The 23,637-nt window shown below is 43.3% G+C and overlaps 1 protein-coding gene across 3 annotated transcripts; it reads right to left on the bottom strand.

Annotated features, from left to right (window-relative positions):
- Positions 1 to 6,089: 6,089 nt before the first annotated feature.
- grhl1 (grainyhead-like transcription factor 1) lies at positions 6,090 to 23,328 on the bottom strand. 3 transcript variants are annotated; one of them, XM_071920285.2, is made up of 16 exons: positions 23,167 to 23,328; positions 20,172 to 20,361; positions 19,731 to 19,804; positions 19,097 to 19,248; positions 18,768 to 19,006; positions 17,923 to 18,005; positions 17,305 to 17,461; positions 17,077 to 17,188; positions 16,355 to 16,449; positions 13,796 to 14,042; positions 12,699 to 12,826; positions 10,654 to 10,682; positions 10,272 to 10,357; positions 8,679 to 8,764; positions 7,725 to 7,789; positions 6,090 to 7,589 (listed from the first exon to the last, which is right to left on the bottom strand). In XM_071920285.2, the coding sequence occupies exons 1-16, from the start codon at positions 23,184 to 23,186 to the stop codon at positions 7,475 to 7,477; spliced, it is 1,878 nt and encodes a 625-aa protein (XP_071776386.1). In that variant the 5' UTR covers positions 23,187 to 23,328; the 3' UTR covers positions 6,090 to 7,474. The 3 variants fall into 3 exon arrangements, with proteins under 3 accessions (XP_071776386.1, XP_078145517.1, XP_078145518.1); XM_078289391.1 differs by having other exon boundaries at positions 18,768 to 18,991; XM_078289392.1 differs by lacking the exon at positions 23,167 to 23,328 and adding an exon at positions 22,361 to 22,734.
- Between the last annotated feature and the right edge of the window lie 309 nt (positions 23,329 to 23,637).

Genomic DNA, 23,637 nt, shown 5'->3' with positions numbered 1-23,637 from the left:
AAGACAAACAGCTGAAAACCTTTCAGTGTCAAAATGAAAGATTTGTTCCATATGGCATGAGTCTATAGCCTACAGCATCCATATTGTCCAGGCTGGAAACAGAGATAAAACTACAGCTGCTTTGTTCTGCTGATACTGAAATTATTCTTTAAACTTTACTGTAGGCTATGTAAATGTTGATATATGTTGGGTTTTTCCTGTGGCCTGTTGTCTGACCATGTCTGTGAGACCATTCCCACAAGTGCATGTCAAAGAATTCAAATTAGCCTTGACCTATATATGCTGTTACATCACCAGTCGCGTTTGGACAAAGGAAAAATCTGTGTCAAAAGTGCTGACAAAGTTTATCATGCTATGATGTGAAAATAGCACACATTTAACAGAACCAAGATGCTTTGTTAAAAATATGAGTTAGTTAATATAACCAAGATGCTTTATTAAAACAACAGTAGGCCCCATGAGAATTAGAGGCTTTATGTTAATTCCATGAGCTTCAAACCCATATTAGGCCACAGTCTATCTCTCTTCTTTTTTAATCTTTTGGCCTCCCATTACCTTGTGTCTGTCTTAAATTGGTTGTTCTGTTTGTGAGCAGCTCGCCTGCGGCAGAGGGGAGTGTGGCAGGTGTGGCGGCCTGGGCCTGGCAGCGCCGGCCTGCTAATGAAGGCCATGCCCCACTATGACTCACATAAGCATGACCTCAGGGAGCAACGAGGGCTCGGAGCCGCAGCGGCGTGGCTTCAGTGCCAGCAGTTAGCGAGAAGAGGAGGAGAGAAGAGGGAGGAGTTACGGGGAAAAGGAGCGAGCGCACGCAGGCATGACAGGCAGGCGAGGCCCTCGGTACAGCAGGCTGTTTGTGATATAAGTGGGGCAGTCCGCTTCAACTCGGTTAGGGAATCTGGAGGAAAGGTTATGCTGGCCCTATCTGGGCCGACACATGCACACCTCCCGTGCCCTGCCAACTCCCCCAGCTCAGGAACTCCAGGAGGGGACGCAGAAAGGGGGGAGTTGCCCCAGCAGGGTTAAATATACCACCCCGGGGCTATATTTCATATGCAGTGAGGGAAGAGTGTCATGTGGAGGAAGAACCACAGTTTCTGTTCTCAAAATGTATGCTGACTTTATTACTTTGGATATGACCCAATAACAGACAGGCTTAGCTCTACCAAAGACTCACTAAGATACCCAAATGTTAATAATCAGCTAGTTCTGTTTTGGTTATAAGTTGAAAATATTACAAATGGCTGAAAAGGACAGCGTGATAGTGATTCATGATTTCAAAGGTCATCATCCACATAAAAGCACAAACATTTCATCTCAAATTTGTTTTATTTTAACCGAAGAGTGAAGTGTATTGATAGAGACGGCAAATGCATGACATATTTGCAAAGATACAAAGATAAAGATTCAGACAGAAAGGGAGAGGGTAGGAATGCTTTGGGAGAGATCTTTCATGCCTGTTTTTGTTGATTATGTTAAAAGTTCTGAACATTCAAAAGCAGAAGTAACAATCAGAGCTAAAATTGTATTCAACCTTCTTGCCATGAGAGATGTTACAGATTTGAGTATTCAACTCAAGTATTCACGTCCCCAGGGTTAGATTACACGGAAGCATCTTACCCCAACAATAGTCTTTTCTCCATTGGTGTACAATGATACAAAGATGATATTAGTGATAAGATACTTTGGAGAAAGTGTGCATGACAGTGAAAGCCAACAACTTCCTTAGTCTGCACGTCTGCCCCCAGCTGCACTGTCATATTTCTGCTTTGTCATTTCATACAGGCTGACAGACTGCTGAAAGGAAAAAAAAAACACTTTGAAGACCTCAAATACTTGTGATTGTGTCCTTACTCAGTGGTTTACATTTTTCTTTTGATGGAATGCAGAGCCAAAATTTTGCAGGTTATTGTTTGGGTAAATGTAGTAAAACTTTGTTGCCCTGTTTCTGAATTACTCGCCTACATGTACCTTGTTTATTATTGCCTTGCAAGGTTTCAGAATGGCTTTGGCAAGTTAATGTAGGTGCTCATTTGATACAAATTTCCAGAATGCTTTGGCAGCTCATTTTAACTTGTGGAAAACACTGGCCTTAGTCAGTCACTCCTCCCCTCCACCACTGGTGGCTGGCATCTGGGTGAAAGGACACAGCAACAGACAGAGAGTCCCAGGCTGTTTGTAATGCCTTTAGAATAGTAGCTTCCTTTACTTCCCCTTCCTCTCTTCCTTCTTACTTTCCCTGTTCCTTTCTTTGCCTTATTTTAATGCTTTATTATTTTCAGATAAGTGATCCGAATGTGTCTGATGTGTCGTAATCTGTCTGTTCTGCGCTTATATTGTTTTTATATTTGCATTGCTTATGTGGTTTAATTGCTGGGTTTTTTTTTATTGTTTCTGGAGTGAGACCAAGGACAGATTACCAGCCTTGGTCGGACAAGTTGTTTTCTAAACCCATGAGACACACAAGCACAGACAACCTGTCAACCTGAGGTGTGAGAATAACTGTCATCCTATGTCCTTGATGAAGTTGTTAACCTTTGATCTATTTGGAACTTATTAAGTTCATCATGTATTTTTGGGTATGGTATGTGTTATGTCACTCGAGAATTCAAAATAGCTTGGTGATTCTTTCATGTAAAATCTTCAGAGAGGCAGGGAAACTCACTCATTGGAAAGCGCTGAAAACATTAGAGAATTTTTTCTATGAAGTAACACATTTTCAAGATTTTTTTTGTGATATAGCGTAGCATAACTTGACACCAAATCACTGATGAACCATTGTTTGAGTATAGTCTCCTCAAGTCAATCCTGCACTGGAGGGTTTATTGTGCATCGCACAACACTTGGCTCCGCCTCCTTCTTCCTACACACAGGAATGGGAACAACAATGATTCATCCACAAGCAAGACTCGGGATTGGTGGGTATTGGATTCTAAAGCCAATCTGTTGCTACGAGACGCCGACTCGTGAGCTGCTAACTTGCTGTCTGTTGTCCTGGCAACATGAGCAGCATGTGGCAGGTTTGAGGTCTCCCTGGAGGAACTCCCTGGAGACGGTCTGGGCATGTGCGGTGCCTGATGATGATGCTACAGGCTCAGAAATCTATAATACTACTAAATAATACATTTAATACATAATACAGTTTAAATCATATTCAGAGTCTGGTGGTCTGGCTGTGGAACAAACAGTGTTTTTTTTCTGGTCGTGTAAGCAATGGCTCGCCATACAATGCTCCATGAAAGAAGTTGCACATGCTCTTCTGCCAATATCTATCAATATCTCTCCTCAATTTGCTGAAACCTAGTAATGTAAACAGCAACTTGACTCTTTAATGGTGTAACCCTTATATTCTGACTGATAGCTAATTGAAGCATTGTTGTAACCCTTTTCAAATCAGAAATGAATGAACTCAAGTGTTGTATATATACCTACATACCCACAGTTCTGAAGAATATTGATCGTGTCTGTGTGTGTGCTTATGTGGGTCTATTTCCAGTTTATTGGGACTTGAGTCTGAGATAATGCTGTTCGTAGGTGTTATTTTGGGTACCAGACAGAATCACAGTAAGTCACAGTAAAAAAGCTGTTTAATTTGTCAATACCTCTGACAACATGTCTGCACATGGTGAGTGAATAACATCGTGCAGAAAGGAGTGTTTACTTTGAAGAGCAGTTCTATAAAAAATGCTATGAATCATACCAAGACATGCTGAAACACACTGACTGCAACACTGAGGATGAAAAAGACTTTTGTGTCCTTGTTGACCAGCGTTTGAAGTCCCAAGTCTGTATTATGTCCAAACAAGAGACTTTTATATGTGATGGAGCGGAAGAAACAGTATATGATACAGTACAAATACACTGATTTCTTGTTTATTTCGTGTTTCAGTACTTCTGTGTAAGAAATCAATGACTGAATCAAGACTGTTTGTTAGATATTCAATATGAACTGTGAAGGAGAGTTTATCATCCAGCCACATATGCAAATGTTTGTCCGGTCTCTCTCCAACCTGATACCAAATGGCACAGTACAGTAACTTGAGAAAGATTACAGTCACAAGAGAAGAATGTGTTCAGTTTTCTCATAGTACAAAACCAATTGGAGCTATGCTAGGGATGTTTGAACAGCATGAAAGTAGGTCACGTATGGCCTCCTCTACCAAGGGCGCACATGAGTCTACTACTGTGTCATCAGAGTGTGCAACTTGAAATTAACCTTAGAAAACTCCCAAAGAGATCTCAAGAAAAACTGAAATCCATCAACGGAGAAGTTCTACCCAAAAGATAATTACTGTATGGAATCAAATGGATGTATTTTGTCTCAACCCGATATAGCTCAAAGAGAATGAATTACCATGTCCAATGCTTTTAACAAGCAGCTGCACAGTGTTGTTGACAGTATATCATTTAACACCGGCGAGGCTGCAGAGACGGAGCTTGGGCCTACTGAACTAGAGCCTGAATGAAAGTCATGAAGTTACAGCGCTGAGTGTTTACTGGGGGTTCCTGGATCTTTGCTATAATGAATTAACTTATCTTCAACTTTATCCAATGTTAATTTAAAGTAATATCCTGTAACATTTGCATATATATATACTTTTTTCTTCTGCTACTCTCTATTCTCGATTGATAACCTATAACCAGTTCATGAAAGCTTTTACATTTGCTGATGTCTGTTAAGTCTTTCCAGGGAAAAATCCTCCTAGTTAGCATGAGCAGCGACAGCCACCATGGCTGCACAGACAAAGAAAAGAGCGCCACCTACAGAAACCCAAACTGGGTGTGAGGCTGGGTTCAGGCTAACCATCTCCGACCCCCATTCCATATGTCTCAATTTGTAAGCCTGGTCAGAAATGTAGTTCCACGCCAACTATGGGTTTAAACGAGGGCATCTTCCAAACTAACAGTTAAAGAATGGAGAAGGAGAGTGAGAGAAAGAGAGTGAGAGAGAGAGAGAGAGAGAGAGAGAGAGAGACCAGATGGCTGAGCACTCCAGGGTAACAGGGCAGCTTGCCTAGTTGGTTAAAATATAACTAACTGACGCCTCATGTCTTACCTCCACATCCGAACCCTTGGAAGGTTGTCATGTTTTACAGTTCTGTCTGCCTGTCCACTTAGATCATCTGCTTTCAGCCACAGGTAGTGAGTGTCCTGGTTCCTCCACTGACTACTTCATCAAGACACCATGAGTCCAACAAATAGTAATTATGATACAGTGTACTGATGCCTGTAATACTGTAATATCACCTTAAAAAAGGAATAACAAGTAGGAGGAAAGTCATCCTAAGGTGGATGGATTTTTGACCAGATTTAACCCCAACTACGCTTTCCCATGCAAATTTAGAAGACTGTGGTGTAAGTTCCACTCCTCATTATTATGGTTTGGCAGTTTTGTTTCTTACTCAATCCAAGACAGCTTGTAGTGTGCATCCAGCCGTAGCCCGTGTCTTTATTTCATCAATCTGCCACAAACCGAGACAGCTTGAGACAAAATGAGAAGCCATTTCATCCAAGGGTGAGGGAGTTTGTGGCCAGGTCTCCTACAGTGCAGCCTCTCTGGACCAGGCCATCTTGCCGTGCTTGCTTCCTGTCAGCAGGGTTAGGGTTGATGCCCAGACATCTGTTCCTGCGGACAGACCCGACACACAAAACACTGGGACCGGAGCACAGGGTTTGGATCACTGGGACCGGGGCCATTGCTGTGTGCTTGGTCTTTCATATCTCTCCTACTGCTCAAACCTAGACCACCAGCACAGCTGCTATATAAACAATAATATGCATCAACAATAACATAAAACATTTCACGGTGCAGAACTGAAATAATCATTTGATAACCTGGCTACTCATAGTTCACAAATTTATCTTAAGAGGGAAAATGATTAAATATTAATAACATAGGGCTATGTGCACCAAATGAAGACCAAGACAGGTTGAAACACTGTGTACTTTTAGTGAATAAATGTCTTGGAGCACTATGCTGTTGTGCGGATCAACTTTTTACTGAAAAATTATTAATATACTTGTTTGGCAAGGAATGCTATGGGTCAAAACAGTGTGGGTGCAAATCAGTAACACAGTGGAGCCTCAGACAACCAGCACAGCTACTGGATAGCTTTTATTAGGCACATTGTGCATCAAATGCTTTACAAAAATGAAGAATGCAACATCATTTAAAAACATGTTAAGAACATATCTCCCTTGACATGTAAAGTCAGAACAACTTCATATAAAAAGGAACAAAAACATTATATTATTAGGAATAACAGAAATAGAAATTTGGATATATATTGTAAAAAATGACCCACATCCATTCTCTTAATAAATATATACACATTAAGTACTAAGATACAAAAGGCGGGATCGCGTCAATCCTTTTCAACATTATTTTCAATGGATATATACAACATTGTCATACAAATTTCTGTTTTATCATTTAATATGCATTACAAAGCTATGGCCATAGAAGAGAAAATGTTTTTTTCTGAATGTGTCTGTACTTAAATATCATATTGCACTTCCAGGACAGTCTGCATGGACTGTGCTAGACATTCAATGACCTATCTCATTAACATTCAGAAAACTACTCTACAAGGGAAGGGTAGATATGTTTTAGCATTATTATTATTATTACTCTCTTTCCTTATTTAATACTTACATAGAGGCCATTATTTAAATTGATCTGAGGAAAAATATCTGTCAGCCCCTTCCATTCACAAAACAACAGGTAGCCTATGCTAATTCTCACAAGCAATACAGCGAACACATACAATATGCTATCCTAATGGTATAATGTTGAGGAAATACTGCCTCGATGTTTAGTATTAATACACTCAACCACTGGGGCCTCACTGCATCCTCCATTATCAAAACAACACATATTTGCTGTCTTCATTTTGTGTGCTAAATACCCAACTTTAAAGATTATAATTATCAGTGCTATGGCTTTAGAAAGGGAAAGACAAGCTGCTGTCTCATAAGTGTGGCTATGGGCGTAACTCTCCATCTCACACCTGTACAGTTTCTCTGTGTAAAATTCAAAGATATGAGAAACATTATTGCTTGCATAGCATGAGGTATAGCAGCACCACAAATGCTCTGCACATTTGAAACAACAACATTACAAAAGTAAATATTTGCTACTCAAATGGTCATTGCATACAAAACAAAGGTATCATCACAATCACAACTGTCTCAACTTCCTGATTTTTCTATGTACAAAAACTTTAAAATTAATCAAAATGTATAACCTACATCGCAAATCAATGCTGTTGTCTAATAAGAGCTATGGCTTTTTTAAATGCCACTTGTGGGACATGAACATTTTATTTACAGCACTGAGACGATATGATTAGAGTTTCAGATCCAGTCCATTATCACTGTTAGGGCTCATAGCATAGCTAGATGTGTAAACCACAACTCCTGACTGTCTTGGTCCTCCGTCCCCTGTGGTCCGGGCGATGTCACTTCCTCCCAATCAGATTTCAGTGAGGGTGAGTTTGTACACGCCCCCCAGCTCCTCCATGGAGATCTGGAAGGTGTCTTCGTTGGAGTAGTGTTTGATGATGTTGTCGTCCATGTGTACCAGAATCCTGACATGGGACAGATACGGGGTGTGAGTGACCTATTTAGCTCATCCTCATCCGAGAGAACTGTAACCTCACACTGTAAAGAGCAGCGGCAAAAGCGAAGGGAACATGGCTTGTATGTGCATGCGTGTTACTCACCCTTTCTTGCATTTCTTATAGACTTTTCCGACCTTTTCGAAAGGCAACTCGTACTTCTCTGAAATCTGATTGGGAAAAAATACAAATCAGTGTTCTAGTTTTTTCTCCACTCACGCACGAAAACAAATCCGAAGTCAACCTACTGATCTAATCCTTGTCTAATTCATCCCATTCAGTCCTTCCTAGGTGCCTGGTTTGCCTTCCGCCCACCAGCACCTCTGCCGGCTCTCCACAGCTACTGTACACAACCCCAATAACCCTTCTCTCATTTCAAACTCTCTGACCCTTCCAGTAACCTTATACCTGCTTCTTTTTCTCCTTCCACCCCTCTCTCCCCCAGACACCCCCCTTTCCCACTTCCTCTTCTTCCTCTCTCTCCCCGGGACGGCCCAAACCTCCTCTTTTTCTCCCTCTCTCTGTCTCTGTTTCACTCACACTCCCTTCCTCTCTCCACTTTTTTTCCCCTCTCTCTCTCTCTCTCTCTCTCCCCTTTTCGCCGGCCCCTTTCACCCCCCTCTCTTCCTCCAGCCGCTCCTGTCTCCCTCTTTACACCCCCCCCCCACACACACACATTCCCTCTCTTTTCCCAATCATCTCCTTGCTCCCACTCTTCCCCTCCATCCCTCCATCCTCCTCTCCTCCCCGGGACACCAGAGGGCCGGGTCCCTGCCCTGTCACGACTCATTTAGCCTGGTGTGTAGGCGGTTGGAGACGCAGGGAGAAGTGGGTCTCCAGCTGCAGCGTGCATGCCTTTGTCTTAGTGCATTACACCACACACACACACACACACACACACACACACGCACAGAGACGGACAGGCGGGCGGACACCGCAAATCACGGCCCGAGACCACCCATAAGACCACCCTCGTGACAAAATAAGAGAATAAATAGAGAGGTTAATGGCTCACACACACACAGTCATTACTAGCGGGATGAATTGTGGGTAACTTACTGCTTCCACCAGGCCTTTCAGCGTGGGGTTCTTCAGCATGACGGCATCAAACACCTCCTCCGCCTCCTTACGCACGTACAGCAGGACTGTAGGGGAGGAAGAGGAAGCGGACGGGCGTCAAGGCAAAGCGCATACAGTATGTCCATGGGTATGCACACACACACACACACAGATATACACACATAAACACACACGCATGCCTCATCAAGCTGCAGTCAAAGCAGGGAAACCATACTGAACAAAAATATGAATGCAACATGTAAAGTTTTGGTACCGTGTTTCATGAATTTCTCTCAAATGATTTTCTCCTATGGACAGCAACCAAGTAAAATGCGATTGTTGCATGTTGCGTTTATATTTTTGTTTAGTGTAAATCAAAATCCGCACTCAGATGAAGTTACTGGCAGAGTGGAATGTTTGTTTGGTTCATTCATGTGGGTTCGAGGTTTCGTGGCTTGCCGTGTCCCTGTCTGCACTGACCCGTACCACACACTGCGCTCTCTCTCTCTCAAGATTTAGAAGTAGTGAGACACACGCATACACACACATTTAATCCAATTATACGTTTGCAGATACATAATGCTACGGTCCATTATAATTGACTACTACCCCCTGCCACACGGCACGGGCAGCGGCCCAAACTCAAGGCCCTGGTCTCAGGTTGAACCTCCCCGGACGGACCGCAGCTGTCCGGCTCTCTCCAGATGTATGTTAACGGTGGCACAGTGCCCAGACAAAGCAAACCTAGAGTGTCATCATCATGCAACGCTGGCATGGCCCGGGCAACATACACACACACACACACACACACACACACACAAACACACACCCACAAACACAGAAGGACGGGCCCACCTCTGATTCACTGCAGTCAGTAATCTCAAAATAGATCTGCTCTAAATAGATTTTCCTGTATTGTTGTCCAACTTGTTGCAGGAACTGCTGTTATTTGTGGACTCTCAATAAGACAAACAGTGTGTCAGTCTGTTTTAAGCAGCTTTCTATTTAAAGGCATGATTATGTGAACAGTAGTTTTGAGACACATCTGTTTATGGACTAAATGTAGAGTGCAAATCTGAGGAAGTAAGTAGTGAAAACAGTATGTGTGGAAAACGGTCTATTATTGTATATAATTAAGTGATGTTTGGTTTTATATTGGTTTATATTGGCTATATGCAGGTGTGTTTTTGGTGGAATTGAAAATTCAGTGTGATTGCTCTCGGGTTTCTAAAGATCAAGCTGTTTGAAACTTTCCTCTTGAAACCACAACACATTTTAGAACTTATATTGTTTTGCTGTCGTTATGCTGATCAGGGCTAAAAAGCAGGTTGTATGCGCATGAATGGGATATAGGGTAAAGTGCAGGGCCTTGTTTGAGTTTGTGTGTGTGTGTGTGTGTGTGTGTGTATGTCAAATGAAACTGAGCAGTGGTATTTTGTTGGGTCAGTGGAGGCCTCCAGCACGTGTGTGTTTTCAAAGACCTGAAATAATCACATGGCCTGGAGAGGATGATGTTGGGTGCCTTCAGAGACATAGCATCAACAGCCACCCAAAACAAACAGACACACACACACACATACACACAATCAGTACCTTTCTTTGGTTCCTCCAGTCTACCCATCTTGTTAGGGGGTGAACCAAACTCATCCTCAGTGAAGGGTAATCTCTTCATGCCCGTGCTGCAGTGGACACACATACACAAATCACTGCTTGATTGCCCATAACAGCTACAGCTAATAGGCTGTAACACACGCTCATGCATGCACACATACACACACACACACATACACACAAACATGCATGCACACAGAGCCCAGGGGCATTTCCTAGAAACAGCATCTGTGTCCCATGACTTTAACTGGGAGGGTGCCAAAGGTTGTCTCGCTCTAAAAGCTGACACATTCACTCCGCTCCCACCACCCACCAATAAAAACAGTGACGAACAAGTGTGAAATCTGGGCTTCCAAGAACTCACCTGTCCTCTCCATCTTCTGATGAGAACGGCTGCAGGGCGAGAGAGAGAGAGAGACAAAGAGAGAGAGAGAGAGAGAGAGAGAAGTAACTTAAGTCATTTGGAACACAAATGTATGTGTAAAAATACACATAAATGGGATTTTACTATATATTTTATATATTTCCCTAAAATGGAAATGCATGTTTGAGTCATACTGCATATCTTTGTATGCACTGCAGCTTGTAACTCTGTGTTGTAACTCTCATACAGGCTGCTAAATGCCCAATCAGTCAACTAGGTCAAAGGTCAATGTGAAAGGTCATTATATAATATTATCTATAAATGTATTCTATCTTCTCTGACATCCTCTTTTTAGGGGTTGTATTGGTTTCAAAACCCCCCAGAAACCCATTCAAATACCTGTATTATTTATACATGCGTGTCAATCAGAAAATTATGTTTTTTTTAATTCCTGGAAAGCTGACTTTTTCTGAAAGCTAGGTCTTCACCCAGCAACCGTATTGATTGCAGGCATTGCTGTTAATAGAAATCTATTCTGAGAGGGAACCCAAAAAACCCAGTAAATAAACCCACAGTTTATCAGAAACTGATAGCAGGGCCATAGAGAGTTCAGCAGGTTGTCAGTCAGGTTCAATGTCATCGGCAACACCAAAAATAACCCCCACCCCCTCCCTCCCTCCCTCCCTCCCTCGGCCTCGCTGGAGGAGGAAAGTAAACAGCAGAGAGTGAGACAAAGAGAGAGAGAGAGCAAGCGATTTTCAGTTCAGCTCAGCCTTGAGGTTTTGCTCCGCCACTGAACTCTAGTTATACTTTGTGAATAAGAAAGAGGCGGGAGGCTTCAATTACAGTTGATTGTACCTGTATCGGTCGACGTTTTGTTCTTCAGACCTTTTTCAAAACTTACAACTTACTTACAGTGATGGAAACTCAAACACATCAGGCTTAAATATTGACTAACATCATTATTGTCAACTACTATCACCTGGAAACCAGTAAGTAAAAGCAATTCACATTACAAATATGATCCATCATTATAGGATTCATATATAAGGATATTAAAACACTGACAATTTTTCAATATCAGAATTTTCAATTCAACAGAATGTCAATTTACAAACTCCATGTAGTAGATATATACTTTGATCCACATATATCAACATCATAGGATCCCTATTAAATACAGATACAATAAACTGCAATTTAAGCCTCCAGCCTCTTTCTTATTCATGGATTTTTGAGCGCCATTTGGAAGCATGCAGACCTGCCTCTGAAGTGCTGTAACTTTTTCAATGTTGAACTAGTGACACTTTGACCAACAGGGGGCAGTCAAGGTTCACAAATGCTCTCAGTCTACTTTCCCAATTGACAAAATCCCAGTCCTTATTACACACACACTGAGCTGAGAAACCTGACAAACCTCACACATGCTCACAGCCTATATATATATACACATCTCTCGCCCCTTATAGCGAACACAGATGATTCGCACTTTTCTCTGTCTCCATCTACTGTAAATCTACCTCTCTCTGTCTCTCTCTCTCAGCTTACAAACAAGTTAAGGTGGCACTGCAGGTATCTTCTGAACCCCCAGGTTTGTTTTGAATCACTGGTAAATGATTCATCCTGTGACTCAACAGTCTGGAATAAAGCCATCAGTATGTGGGACTCGTATCAGAACACTACGGTTCTAAAACTAGATCTCTCTGTTCCTGCCAACTGGCATCCGGGTCACGCTGACCCGACTCTTGCCCTGTGATGAGTGGGTGGTGACTGGGAAACCAAGGTGCACTCTGTTTATGGAACATGTGAGATGCTACAACTGCCATGGTCTCTGAGGCAATGAAAGACAGAGAAAGAGGTGTGTAATGTCTTCAACTGTCCCCCTAACCTAAACCCCTAAACCTTTGGTAAGAACTCTCTGTACCCTTTCCTCCTCAAAACTCTTTAAAGTTCCTCTTAGCAGATTCAAAGAAGACTGCACTTCCACACAGTACTAACGCTGCTGAGAGGAAAGCTTTGTGTCCCGTTCTCCGACTGGCACTCACATGGCGCTGGAAGCTGGAGAAGTGAATGTCGGGAATGAAAAGGACGGGCTGGGTCTCGAAGTCGGTCATCATCTTGAAGATGGTCACGTCGTTGCGCTTCTGGAGGAGCGGCACTTTGACATCCACAACTGGAGAGAGAGAGGAAAAGTCACAACGGGAAGGGCTTTAACGAGTGGCTATTCATCCAGAAGAACATTTTTACAGTCCTTACAACAGAAAAAAGGATATTGTCGCTGTCGGGTGAAAATCTTATAACTCCAATTTTGGTGACTTTCATGTTTTAACTTCAACTGAAGGATGCATGGTCCTCTATGGCAATGGTTCTCAACGTGGGGTCCGGGGACTACCAGGGGTCCTTGAGGGGGTTCCAGGGGGTCCCCAGCAAATTGATGAATTATTAAACTTCACCATTATGGAGTTAACACAATTAGAGAATGTAGAAGAATGACTATGGTGACTGTCTTTCACTGTTATCTCGGTACCTTCAATACAGATAGTCATGGAATTCAGTACAAAATCATATCTAACAATAAAAATATTCTCAGATGTGGGTCCGAGAGAAGAAATCTCATCAAATGGGAGTCCGTGGCCCTAATGTAGACTAAATTAGGGGTCCTTGATATGAAAAAGGTTGAGAATCACTGCTCTATGGCATGAGAAAATTCTACAACCCTTAGGTTTTTGAAACCCTTTGAAAACTCAAAATTACATGGTCATCAAGTTGAAAACAAGGCTGTTTTTCTTAGTTCCTGAAAAGTTGACATGAGATACAAAGTTTTCCCCTGACAACAGCATTATTTTAGTGTTAGAGGGTAGAAATTAGGGTCAAGTTAAGATCGTTCAATTATTTTCCTCAATGTTGCTTGTTTTGACATTTAGATTGTTATCCAAAGCAGTTGTGTCTTAACTTGTCATGTTGATTTTTTGTTGCTTCTTTAAATCAATCCACTTCTGTGCTTTATCACTGTGCAAATAAACTTAAACCTATGGACGGGTTAGGAATTTCAGGTAGGGAATGAATCCAGGTCAAATGTGCCGTTGCTTGTGCACATCGTAAGAGCATTTGAGTGAAGGTAAAGTCCTCCTCAGCTACTCACAGGCTCCCAGGCCGGCGTTGAGCTCGGACACCTTGCCCTTCCGGCGGGACTGCTTCCTCTCCTCGTCCCGGATCTTCCTCTCGGCTCCTTTGTCGCAGAACACTTTGATCTGGCAGTAGGCGCGGTGGATGGGCTTATTGCTGCGGTTGTTGTAGCTGTAGGTGTCAATCTGGAGGTTCAGAGGCAGGCCCTTCACCCCCTTCTGGGAGGAGAAGTCCGTGCTCAGGCAGTTGACTGAGATGAAGATCTGAGGAGGAGGAGGAGGAGGAGGAGGATGGGAAGTAGACAAGAATAGAAGCAAGAAGATAGGATGAATTAGGCAGAAGAGACAGAGGAACGGCTGTGTTTAATACAGAGAGAGACAGCGTTTGTTCAACTTTACCTATAAAAACCTAAAAACACAGTGTTGTTTGTCAAATTACATCAACAGCAAAATGAATGATTAATGATAAATGCTTCTAAATTTTCATAGGGATTATGCTGGCATTCACCTCAGCCTATATTAATTTACTGAAGGGCGCCTCTCTGCACCGCCTCTCTGCAGCGGAGGCCTAGTCTTCAGACCACATTCAGTGTTCTGTGTTGCCCTCTATTGGTCGACTCCGGTTATCACATGCTGATTTTCTAGTCTCATCAAGAGATGCTTTGACCCACTGACACTTAAGTGTATCGAAAAACAAGCTATCACTATGTCTACAAAAGACATCATCATAACAGGGATAAAAAAACAAAACTAACAGAATGGGTCTAAGGGATAAGCAGTAATATATCATTTAACATATCATAAAAAAAGCAAGGATGATTTTACCTCCCTCAATGTATTAGTACATTTATAAATGACAAACTGAAATGATACAGGATCTTCTGTCAGTATATTTTCCTTGTAGTTCCCTATTCATGAGATCAAGTTCAAGTTTAATCTTTATGTGTCCCCACCGGTTATTTGGTTTTGTAGCAACTATTAAAAACATTAAATAAAAATGAACAGGCACAGTTTCAGTTGTGCAGCATCAGACAAATCATTGTCATCAACAGACTTTTTTTATGGTAATTACAGTAAATAGCCCCAGAGCAGGTAAACATTTGGCAAAGGTTGGCCTCAGTAAACACACTGGGTCTATCTGTGCCTGAGGGGGATCACCAGGGGGCACACCATACACACACACCTGTGCACACACACACACACGCACACACACACACACACACACACACACAGAGCCCTTCATGTGTCATCTTACACCTAGTTGATCAGAGGTTCAAACAACCCGGCGGGGCGGTGTGTGCAAAACGGATGAATACACACACACAGAGGTGTAATGAACACACACAAGGATGAACATCCTATGGACACAGGCCTCAAGTCATAAGACAGGTAGACCCACATCCTGGTGTGTGCGTGTGTGCGGTTATGTGTGTGTGTGTGTGTGTGTGTTTGTGTGTGTGTGTGTGTGTGTGTGTGAGAGAGAGAGAGAGAGAGGTTTGTGCATGTGGCTGTGTTTATGTGAGGTATCGTCCAAAGAGAACACCGCAAGATGCGAGAGGCGAACTGCGTCGCCATCTTGTCCCTTCCTCTGTTAGCCTGTCAGTCGTCTCCCATCCCATCTCAGCTTGACAGTGGAACAGTCAACAGTGTCGGGAAGCGCCGCCAACCCCGTGACTTTGACTTCTGGTTTACACACTCCTCCAGTACAACTCAACAAACTGGTCAGGAGAGTGAGGGAGACGCAGAGGAGCGGAGAGGAGAGGAGGAGTGGAAGGAAGTTACCTCCTCCTCCCTGTCACCTCGTACCTGTCGGACGGGATTTTCGTTTGTTAACCGTCCGATCCGGTCCCCGGCCCCCTGCTGAGCTTCCTCATTCCTGCGCCCATTGTTGCTCCTGTCTGGCGCATGGAAATGCCTAAACGCGCGTCACTTCGGCATGACAATAGGGGTGACAGGTCGGACCAGTCAAGAATGTATGTAGAGAGAGCAGACACACACTCACACACACACACACACACACACACACACACAGACACCTCCCTATCTCTATGCAACCTGATGACACAACACACGAGGACAACAGCATCCTTATTCTTCCATACAAGCCTCTATTTTCCGTAATGGCTGTTTTGGAGGAACAAAGAGGCGTACATCACCTGACACCTTTATTCTGATGAGCTTTAAGAGGAGGAGCAGTCTATTTTGGGGAAAAGTCGTCAAGCGTGTTCATGTGAAGAGTTCAAGGCTCATGTTAACAGTTCAAAACAAGCAGGGTGTCGTCATACTGTAAGCCTAACTATGGAAACCCTGGATCATTATTGATATTGCAAGCCACATACATGCTCTCACATGAACGCTGAGGGGGAAACAATATGTACTAGCCAGACCAAACTGTTGACATTGGATTTAAGTCGAAATCCGTGATGTCAGGGATGTTGGAAACAGCCTTATGATTGGAGATCGATGTGGGGAAATGAGTAACAGACATGAGTAGAAAATGAGTAGAAGACTGCGGTTGTACTGGGCAGCTCCCAATTGTATGAGTGTGTGTGTGTGTGTGTGTGTTCTGCTCTCACCTTGGCCTCCTCGTTGGTGTCCCAGGTAAAAGAGATGGCGTTGTAGGAGATCTCCTCGATGTTGCCAATGGTATTGAAGCTCTCCTTGTAATCGGCTGTCAAACACAGCAGACAAGAGATGAGCGGTCTATGTAGCAGTAAGAGGTAATTATTACATAAAACTGTAACTGTTAGATGCAGATTCTTACAGGTGATACATTATTATCGTTGTATTGAAGGTGTACTTATAGCACAGAAGATATGGCCTGTAAGTAAGAAAAAGGGCCTATTTCCGCACAGATATACTAAAGAAAGGCTTCTTAACACTGGTGCAGATTCTGTTTGCATATGAATCCCTTGCCAGTCAAGTTGAATCACTGCCACCAGTCACCTTTCCCCTCAGAGCCCTAACCCAGACACACAGAGACAACACACAGCCACAGCTAAGCCGCCCTTTCAGCCAGACACACACTCTGCAGACACAGGAAGATTGATCAGCCTAGGTCACACTGCATTTATCTGCTGCATTGTCCTACTAAGGGAGCCAGCATTCAAACCAGTTTACAGAGCACAAACAAACAAACAAACATGGCAACTACCCCCAGAGCTCAGTGCCTAAATGCATCCTCCCTCCAAGCGTCATCAAAATCAGACCAGTGGTATCTGAGATCATGTTTGACGGACAGACGCGGTCCGATCCGTGGATTTTCCGCTGAGGCAGACGGAGGCGCTGCAGTTCTTACCGATGTCGAGACACCGCTGCTTGGCAGTGTGCTGTCTGGAGTGCCAGTACTTCCAGTGTTTCAGCTGGTCGTCTCTGCACTTCTCCTCTCCAAACACCACCATCACTACACTCTGGGAACGCAACACCACACACAACCACAACAGTTATTGTAATAGTATAATCACAAAACGTATTACCTCTCCTGGAAGTTAACAACGATAGAAGTTAATCTCTCTTCCTCTCTTACCCTGACTTTGGTGATGGGGTGCTGCATGCCTTTGCTGTTGTCAATCTCCCTGAGGCTGATGGGATAGAACTGGCCTTTGTTTAGGTACGTCATCGTCCCGTCGCCTGTCTTCTGACGCAGAGACTTGGATGCCTCCAGAGTGTACTCGAAATTATTCCTAAAATAAAGGAAAATAAAGAAAGAGTTGGGCAAATGTCAAAAACGAGGGAGTAAAACTGTACAGTCTTAAGTTCCTATATGAAAAAAGAATGACTTTTGATATGAGAAATCAATGACTTTTGTAAAAGTAGATTTCTGCTCATTGAAACCTTCAGAAAAGTTAAATAATTTTTAGAGTAAAGTTTGCACCAAGACAAAAGAACAAAGTAAAAGTCTGTGGGGCGTGCTTCACTGACGGCTTCTACGACCGCTACAGCTAAATCATGACCTAAAATCAGTGCGGTGTCAGAGCTGGGCCCGATAACATTGTGTGGCGCATTGTGTCTTTCACACAGAAGGGAGTCTGGTGTCTCCCCAGTGACTGCGATGAATGAGGCCATTCTGCAGAGTGTTGTATCACAGCTGAATGGCGGTGTGGCGGTGGGAGCCGGACAGTGGGCCGGCGGCAGTGCAGCTTACCCCGGCATGGTGTCAAACGCACTGTAGTCCTCAGGCGCGATGGAGGCCATACGTAACTGGAGATCCCCTGGGAAGGAAAACACCTGCACCACACAAAGAGGAGGGGTGAAGAGAGAGAGAGAGACAGACAGAGAGAGAGAGAGAGAGAGAGAGAGAGAGAGACATTAAACAACAACAATGAGGATAAGAGGTTGAGTCTCTCTCTCTTCCCCTCTCTATCTCCTTCAATCTGCCTGATTTTCATTCATTTTCTATGCATTCATTTTCATTACAGAACTTACCAGAGGAATAATCATTATTTTTATATATTTCCTCTGCCATTTATCACTGTTTCTCTTCCCATCGTTTTTGTCAATTCATTCTTCTCTCTAAAACCCCAAACCACGTTTCCTCCCCGTTTCTTTCTCTGTGAATGGGGAAACAAGCCACTCGCCTTCCCGCTTTCCCTCATCCCTCCTTCCCTCCCCCCTCCCGCCTCCCCCCAGTGTTCGGGGGTTTTGTCGGGTTACTCCTTTTTAGGTAATCCCCCTCCAGGTTAAAAAGAGAAAGAGGAGAGAGAAAGGGCTTTGGCTATTGTAGGAGAAAAGTACAGCACTTTATTGTGTTGGTGAGACAATGGCATAATAACACGCTGGCCGCTATTTTGGCATGTTCAAATAAAACCAGGGAAGGCTGAGCCCACCGCTGGCTCCATGGGATCAGGTGAATGGGCTATTGTCTGATGGGAGAGATCTGAGAGAGGAGAGGAGAGGAGAGGAGAGAGAGAGAGAGGGGGGGTGTAGGAGGGCATTAGTGGGGTTTAGAAAGAGGGGGTATTGGATCCCTCCACACATCGAAACACACACCTCCTGGGAACCATCCTTGAAGCTCTCTGGGAAGGTGGAGTCGGGGGGCGTGCGGGACTGGGTGCTGGGGCTGAACTGGACCGAGCTGTGGGTGAGCTGCCGGTCACCGAAGACGCCCACGTGGCTGTCCGCCTCGGTGCAGTTGTTGGGCACGGTCACCGAGAAACCGTGGGTGGGCACCTCCGTCTTGACGGGCGGGTAGTTGTTCACAGCGGCGATGGAAACTGTGACGGTTGTGTCTGAATCAATCAATCAATCAATCGCAAAGTCAATGGATGACAATCGAGTGGTTTTGTCTTGTCTGATCGTAACATACAATGTGAACAGACCTGGTGAGGGGAAGGGGGCCCTCTTGTCCTGGGCCAGCTGGTTGGGGAGAAGAATATTGAAGGGCCCCTTGAGCACCTGGATCCTGCTCTCCATGTTGGCCATGGAGGGTTCCTGGAGCTGAGCTAGGTGATGTCCTACCTGAAGCTGGTGTCTGCAACATAACAGAGAGGGGAAATAGCACATTGGCATTGTAGGATTAAACTGAACAAAAATATAAATGCAACATGCAACAATTTGAAAGATTTGACTGGGTTACAGTTCATATAAGAAAATCATTCAACAGAAAGAAATTCTGGGCAAATGCTCAGCAACAGGGATGTAAACAAAGTCGTGCACGTGTAAACATGGGACTAAAACTTTACATGTTGCATTTATATTTTTGTTCAGTGTCGCTTGTCGCTGCTGTCAGGTGAAAACCTGACATGTGTTTGTGTTACAGATCTCATCCTGGACAACAGCTCTAAATAGATAAATAAAGTTGCACTCTGCTGCGTTCAGTTCCCTTGTACATGCAAACACACAAACACAAACTCAGAGAATGGGAAAGAGCTTGAATCTCTCCGTGTCGCTCATGGTGCAGTTCCCCTCTGCTGTGCTTTTTAAAGGGGGTATTAGGTGAGGGCGGTCGCCTACCTTTTGTTGGGATCCACATCAGAGACCAGTGTGTCTGTCTTGTTCTGGGATATTGTTCTCTTTTCCCTGGGCACCTGTATGGGAAGGTAAACACAGCCGCTCAGCGTCTGACCACATCACATCCAGCAGCCTGGGTCCTGCTGCTCTCTATATGGATCAGTTACGACCAGCTGACATGAGCTCTGCCTCACAGATGTTGTGTAATTGGCTGGATGTCATTCTGAATGAGGATCATATAGGTAAAGCCTCAAAGGATTTGGGTAACTAATCCTCTGACATAAGACATTGTACTTGTGGTTTTGATTCTCTTCCTCTAACATGGGAAATCATCATTTGTGGGTTTGCTTGTGGTGCTCTCTCATTGATCTTTGGTTGTTTTGGGCAGCAGGATGGCCTCGGGGTTAGAGATATCACACCATCATCAGTATTTTCCTGTGCTACCTTATAGTAGTCGTAGAGCAGGCCGAGAGCCGCGGCGCTGTCCTCGTCCCCGTTGATGCTCATCATGGCCTTGGTGGCGGCGGTCAGCGGGTTCTCCAGGAACGACTTCCAGGCTTCATCCTCTGTGGTGAAGGAGCGGCGCTGGCCGCCATATCCCGGCTCGTTCTGCAGAACCAGGACCGCACGCTTACTGGGAGGGGGGAGGGAGAGAGAGAGAGAGAGAGAGAGAGAGAGAGAGAGAGAGACAGAGAGAGGCTGAGTGAGAGAGCAAGGGTGGGGCTTGTGTTTCTTGTATCTGTGTGGTATTCCATATGGATAGATGGGTTGTAGGTGGATATGGACCACAAGGATCAATTGTGGTGATAAGTGGTGTGGTTACTGTATGTCTGTAAATAGCATACAGTTCTGTATGTTATTGTGTACAAACTAAGTAATAATATGTTAACGCCACCATTAAGGCAGAATTCAGCTATGTGATTTCATCCTCAAGGTACCAAGAAACTTTTTACCCAGAGATGTTTAGAAAAAAAGGAAGCTGACGTCGACAATTGAAGCATTACTTCAAAAGCATTGTATGACTGCTATTTAAACATGCTTTAAAGAGCTGATGTACTGTATCATTTTGTGGAAGAGTCTCCCTTCTCTTATTCTGGGAGTTAAGGATGATATCTCCCTTTAAACTGGATTGATCCGCCACACGTCTCGTGTCGTGTGAATCCACAAAGCCAAGACCTACAATCACAGTCTTGTTCAGAACAGACAAACAGGTTATAAGAGAGATCAACAATGAAGATGCTCTTTATCCAAAGGACCTGTTGTTCAAGCTTTTCTATGATTGTGTAACAAATCTCAGCCTTCGACCAACTGGGGTGTCTTGAGCAAAGATGCTCTACTGGCTCGTCCAGTGTGACGACTCTTGCCTGCGGATCGCTCATTGGTTAAGAAGCTGACCGCAGATCTGTCCCTGCTGCATTCCTGTGTTTTAACAGTGTCGTGCTACTGTTTTTGCAAGAAAACCTGTTTCTGAAAAATAATCACAAGTTTCCACACTCAGTCACTACCTGCATCTTTCTCCTCCTCTTCCTCCTCCACCTCCTTGTCAGTTCAACCTCAAGATATCAACTCAGAGAGTCACTGCTTTGTAAACAGGACTGTGAGGACCAGTAAGAATGTAACTGGTATTAAGCTTTCAGTGTTTTTGACCCATGCACTCTTACTTACTATTGGTTGCTTTAAAGTTGGTAATATGTGAATTTACGCTTATTCAACTCTCCTCATTGTAAGAAACTCTATTATAAGAGCATTAGCTAAATGCCTGAAATGTAAATGTAAATGTGTTCCTTGAAGGAAAGCCATATAGCATAATAAAGCTACAACAAGCAATGTGTGAAGTTATAGTGTCAGCATCTGAGAGAACCGAAAGATACAAAAAATTAAAGTTATTGTAGTGGGGATTGTAAAAACGTTATTAAAACTCAACTTTATGATGATTACAACAAAATAAAATCCTTGGCAGTTATTGTTCCTTTCAATATAATTTGCCCACAGGGATCAATAATGTTTCATGTACTTTGTTAACTTTATTACATTGTTGTTAAAATTGTTACATTGTATCTCTCATTGGGACAATTACATTAAATCATCTTCCCACCAAATCCACCTGCAGACACTCTGTCACAACAAAGTTGTTATGATAAACTAAACGGATTGGCTCGGTTTCCAAGTTGAGTATCTACAACAAATAGAGCTTTTTCTCTCTGAATGGTCAAAGCAAAGTGATAATTAGTAATCCTATATCTAATTGTGCCATTCATAAAACGCAACCCGATAAGATCCACTATTTACTGGCAATAAAACTGCACAAGGACATGCAATCCACTGCTAAAACAAAAACGCTCAATTGTTTTTCAAACGGAAAATGGAATGAAGATGACTGGAAAAAAAATATAGGCCAGAATAATGCATGATTTCACTGATTTATGTCACTTTTTGTTGTTTTAACACACACTAACATGGGAAAAAACACACAAATGCAAGCCTATACAGTGAACTGTGTATTTTAATGGCTGTACACCTTTTATGTTCTCCAATTTTTTTTGACTTTCTGACCGATATGTGTGTAAAACCATGGATTGAGTGGTACAAAACACATTTAAAATGCTCCTTAACAGCCTATACAGCTTGCTTACATTGTCTGTCTTACTCGGGCCAACGCCTAGCAGGTGTACGATTTCACTCCCCTCAAATGTCTCCTTGTCAATGCCCTCAAAAACACTCAGAATATAGGCTAAGCATCTCTCCCAAGATGAAAAATAGTTTGTTTTGGCGTGCTTTATCAAAAACCATGAATGAAAATAAAAACAGCTGCAGAGTTGCACTGTGACAATTCCCTTTTAGCTGACATTTCACTGTAACTGCAGGAGCGTTGAGGTCCATGTTATTCCTGAACAAACATCATTAAGACTATCCACATAACTGTAAGGGCTTAAGCAAAATTAAACACTAAACCGCCCAGCAGCAGGCTATCACGGGACAGGGAGAAGTTTTTATTCTAACAGGCGCCTCCGCTCTGCTCGCACGACAGGTGGAGGGAGATACACCTGTACAGGCTTGAACATGACAGGTGAAATAAGCCGAGCTCCAGTCCCACAGAGCTCAGATCATGGGAAATTATGAGATACAATCACTCTCTCACTTGGCAGCCAGTCTTAAAGTAAACTTACCCTTAAGAAAAACAACTATAGTTATCCTATAATCATATTTAAGAAGGATACAATAGAAATATCACAGCATTTTTTTTTTAAATATCATAGTACTATAGGTCAAAAGTACACTACAGCGACCTCGGTTTTTAAATCCTCCTGTAGCCTTCTATGTAAAAAAAAAGTTCAAAAAAAGTACAAAAATCCACAAGTTATTTTGAGTCATTATTAAAAGCTTTCAGCATCAAGCTGTTGTTTCTGCTGACTTGAAGTGGAGAGTAAGGACAACTTACTTGTCATGCTCCTGTGACATCTCGGTCGGTCGAACTGGACTTTCTAGTTAGTACTGAAAATCCGATCCGTCTTCTTTACCGTGAAAAACTCAGTCACCAGCACGGGATGAGGGCCACGGCGAAAAACAAGGTGTCCCCTACTGAGAGAACGGGTTTTGTCGGCTTTTCTCGCTTTTTTGGGGCTATGCTGAGAAATTGCGGCAGGTTTTACCTGTGACAGGGCCTGGGATTGGATTACAGGTGGACGGGGGGGCGGGGCCTAACTGTCAATTACCCCCGCTTGCGCCTATGATTGGCTCACCTGATGTCCTACTTGAGTTGGAGAGGGACAGACGGTGAAACACATACAGCTGTGATTTTATCATAACTGCTGGTTTTAGTATTAATTGCAAAAAATACATAGGCTATTCCATGCATTTTGTTTCTCATTTCTGGTGATGTATTATAGATTACTATAATATTCCTATAATA

The sequence above is a fragment of the Centroberyx gerrardi genome, chromosome 17 (genome assembly GCF_048128805.1).
Source record: "Centroberyx gerrardi isolate f3 chromosome 17, fCenGer3.hap1.cur.20231027, whole genome shotgun sequence".
Lineage (NCBI taxonomy): Eukaryota > Metazoa > Chordata > Actinopteri > Beryciformes > Berycidae > Centroberyx > Centroberyx gerrardi.
This window is presented reverse-complemented; position numbering and strand designations above follow the sequence as displayed.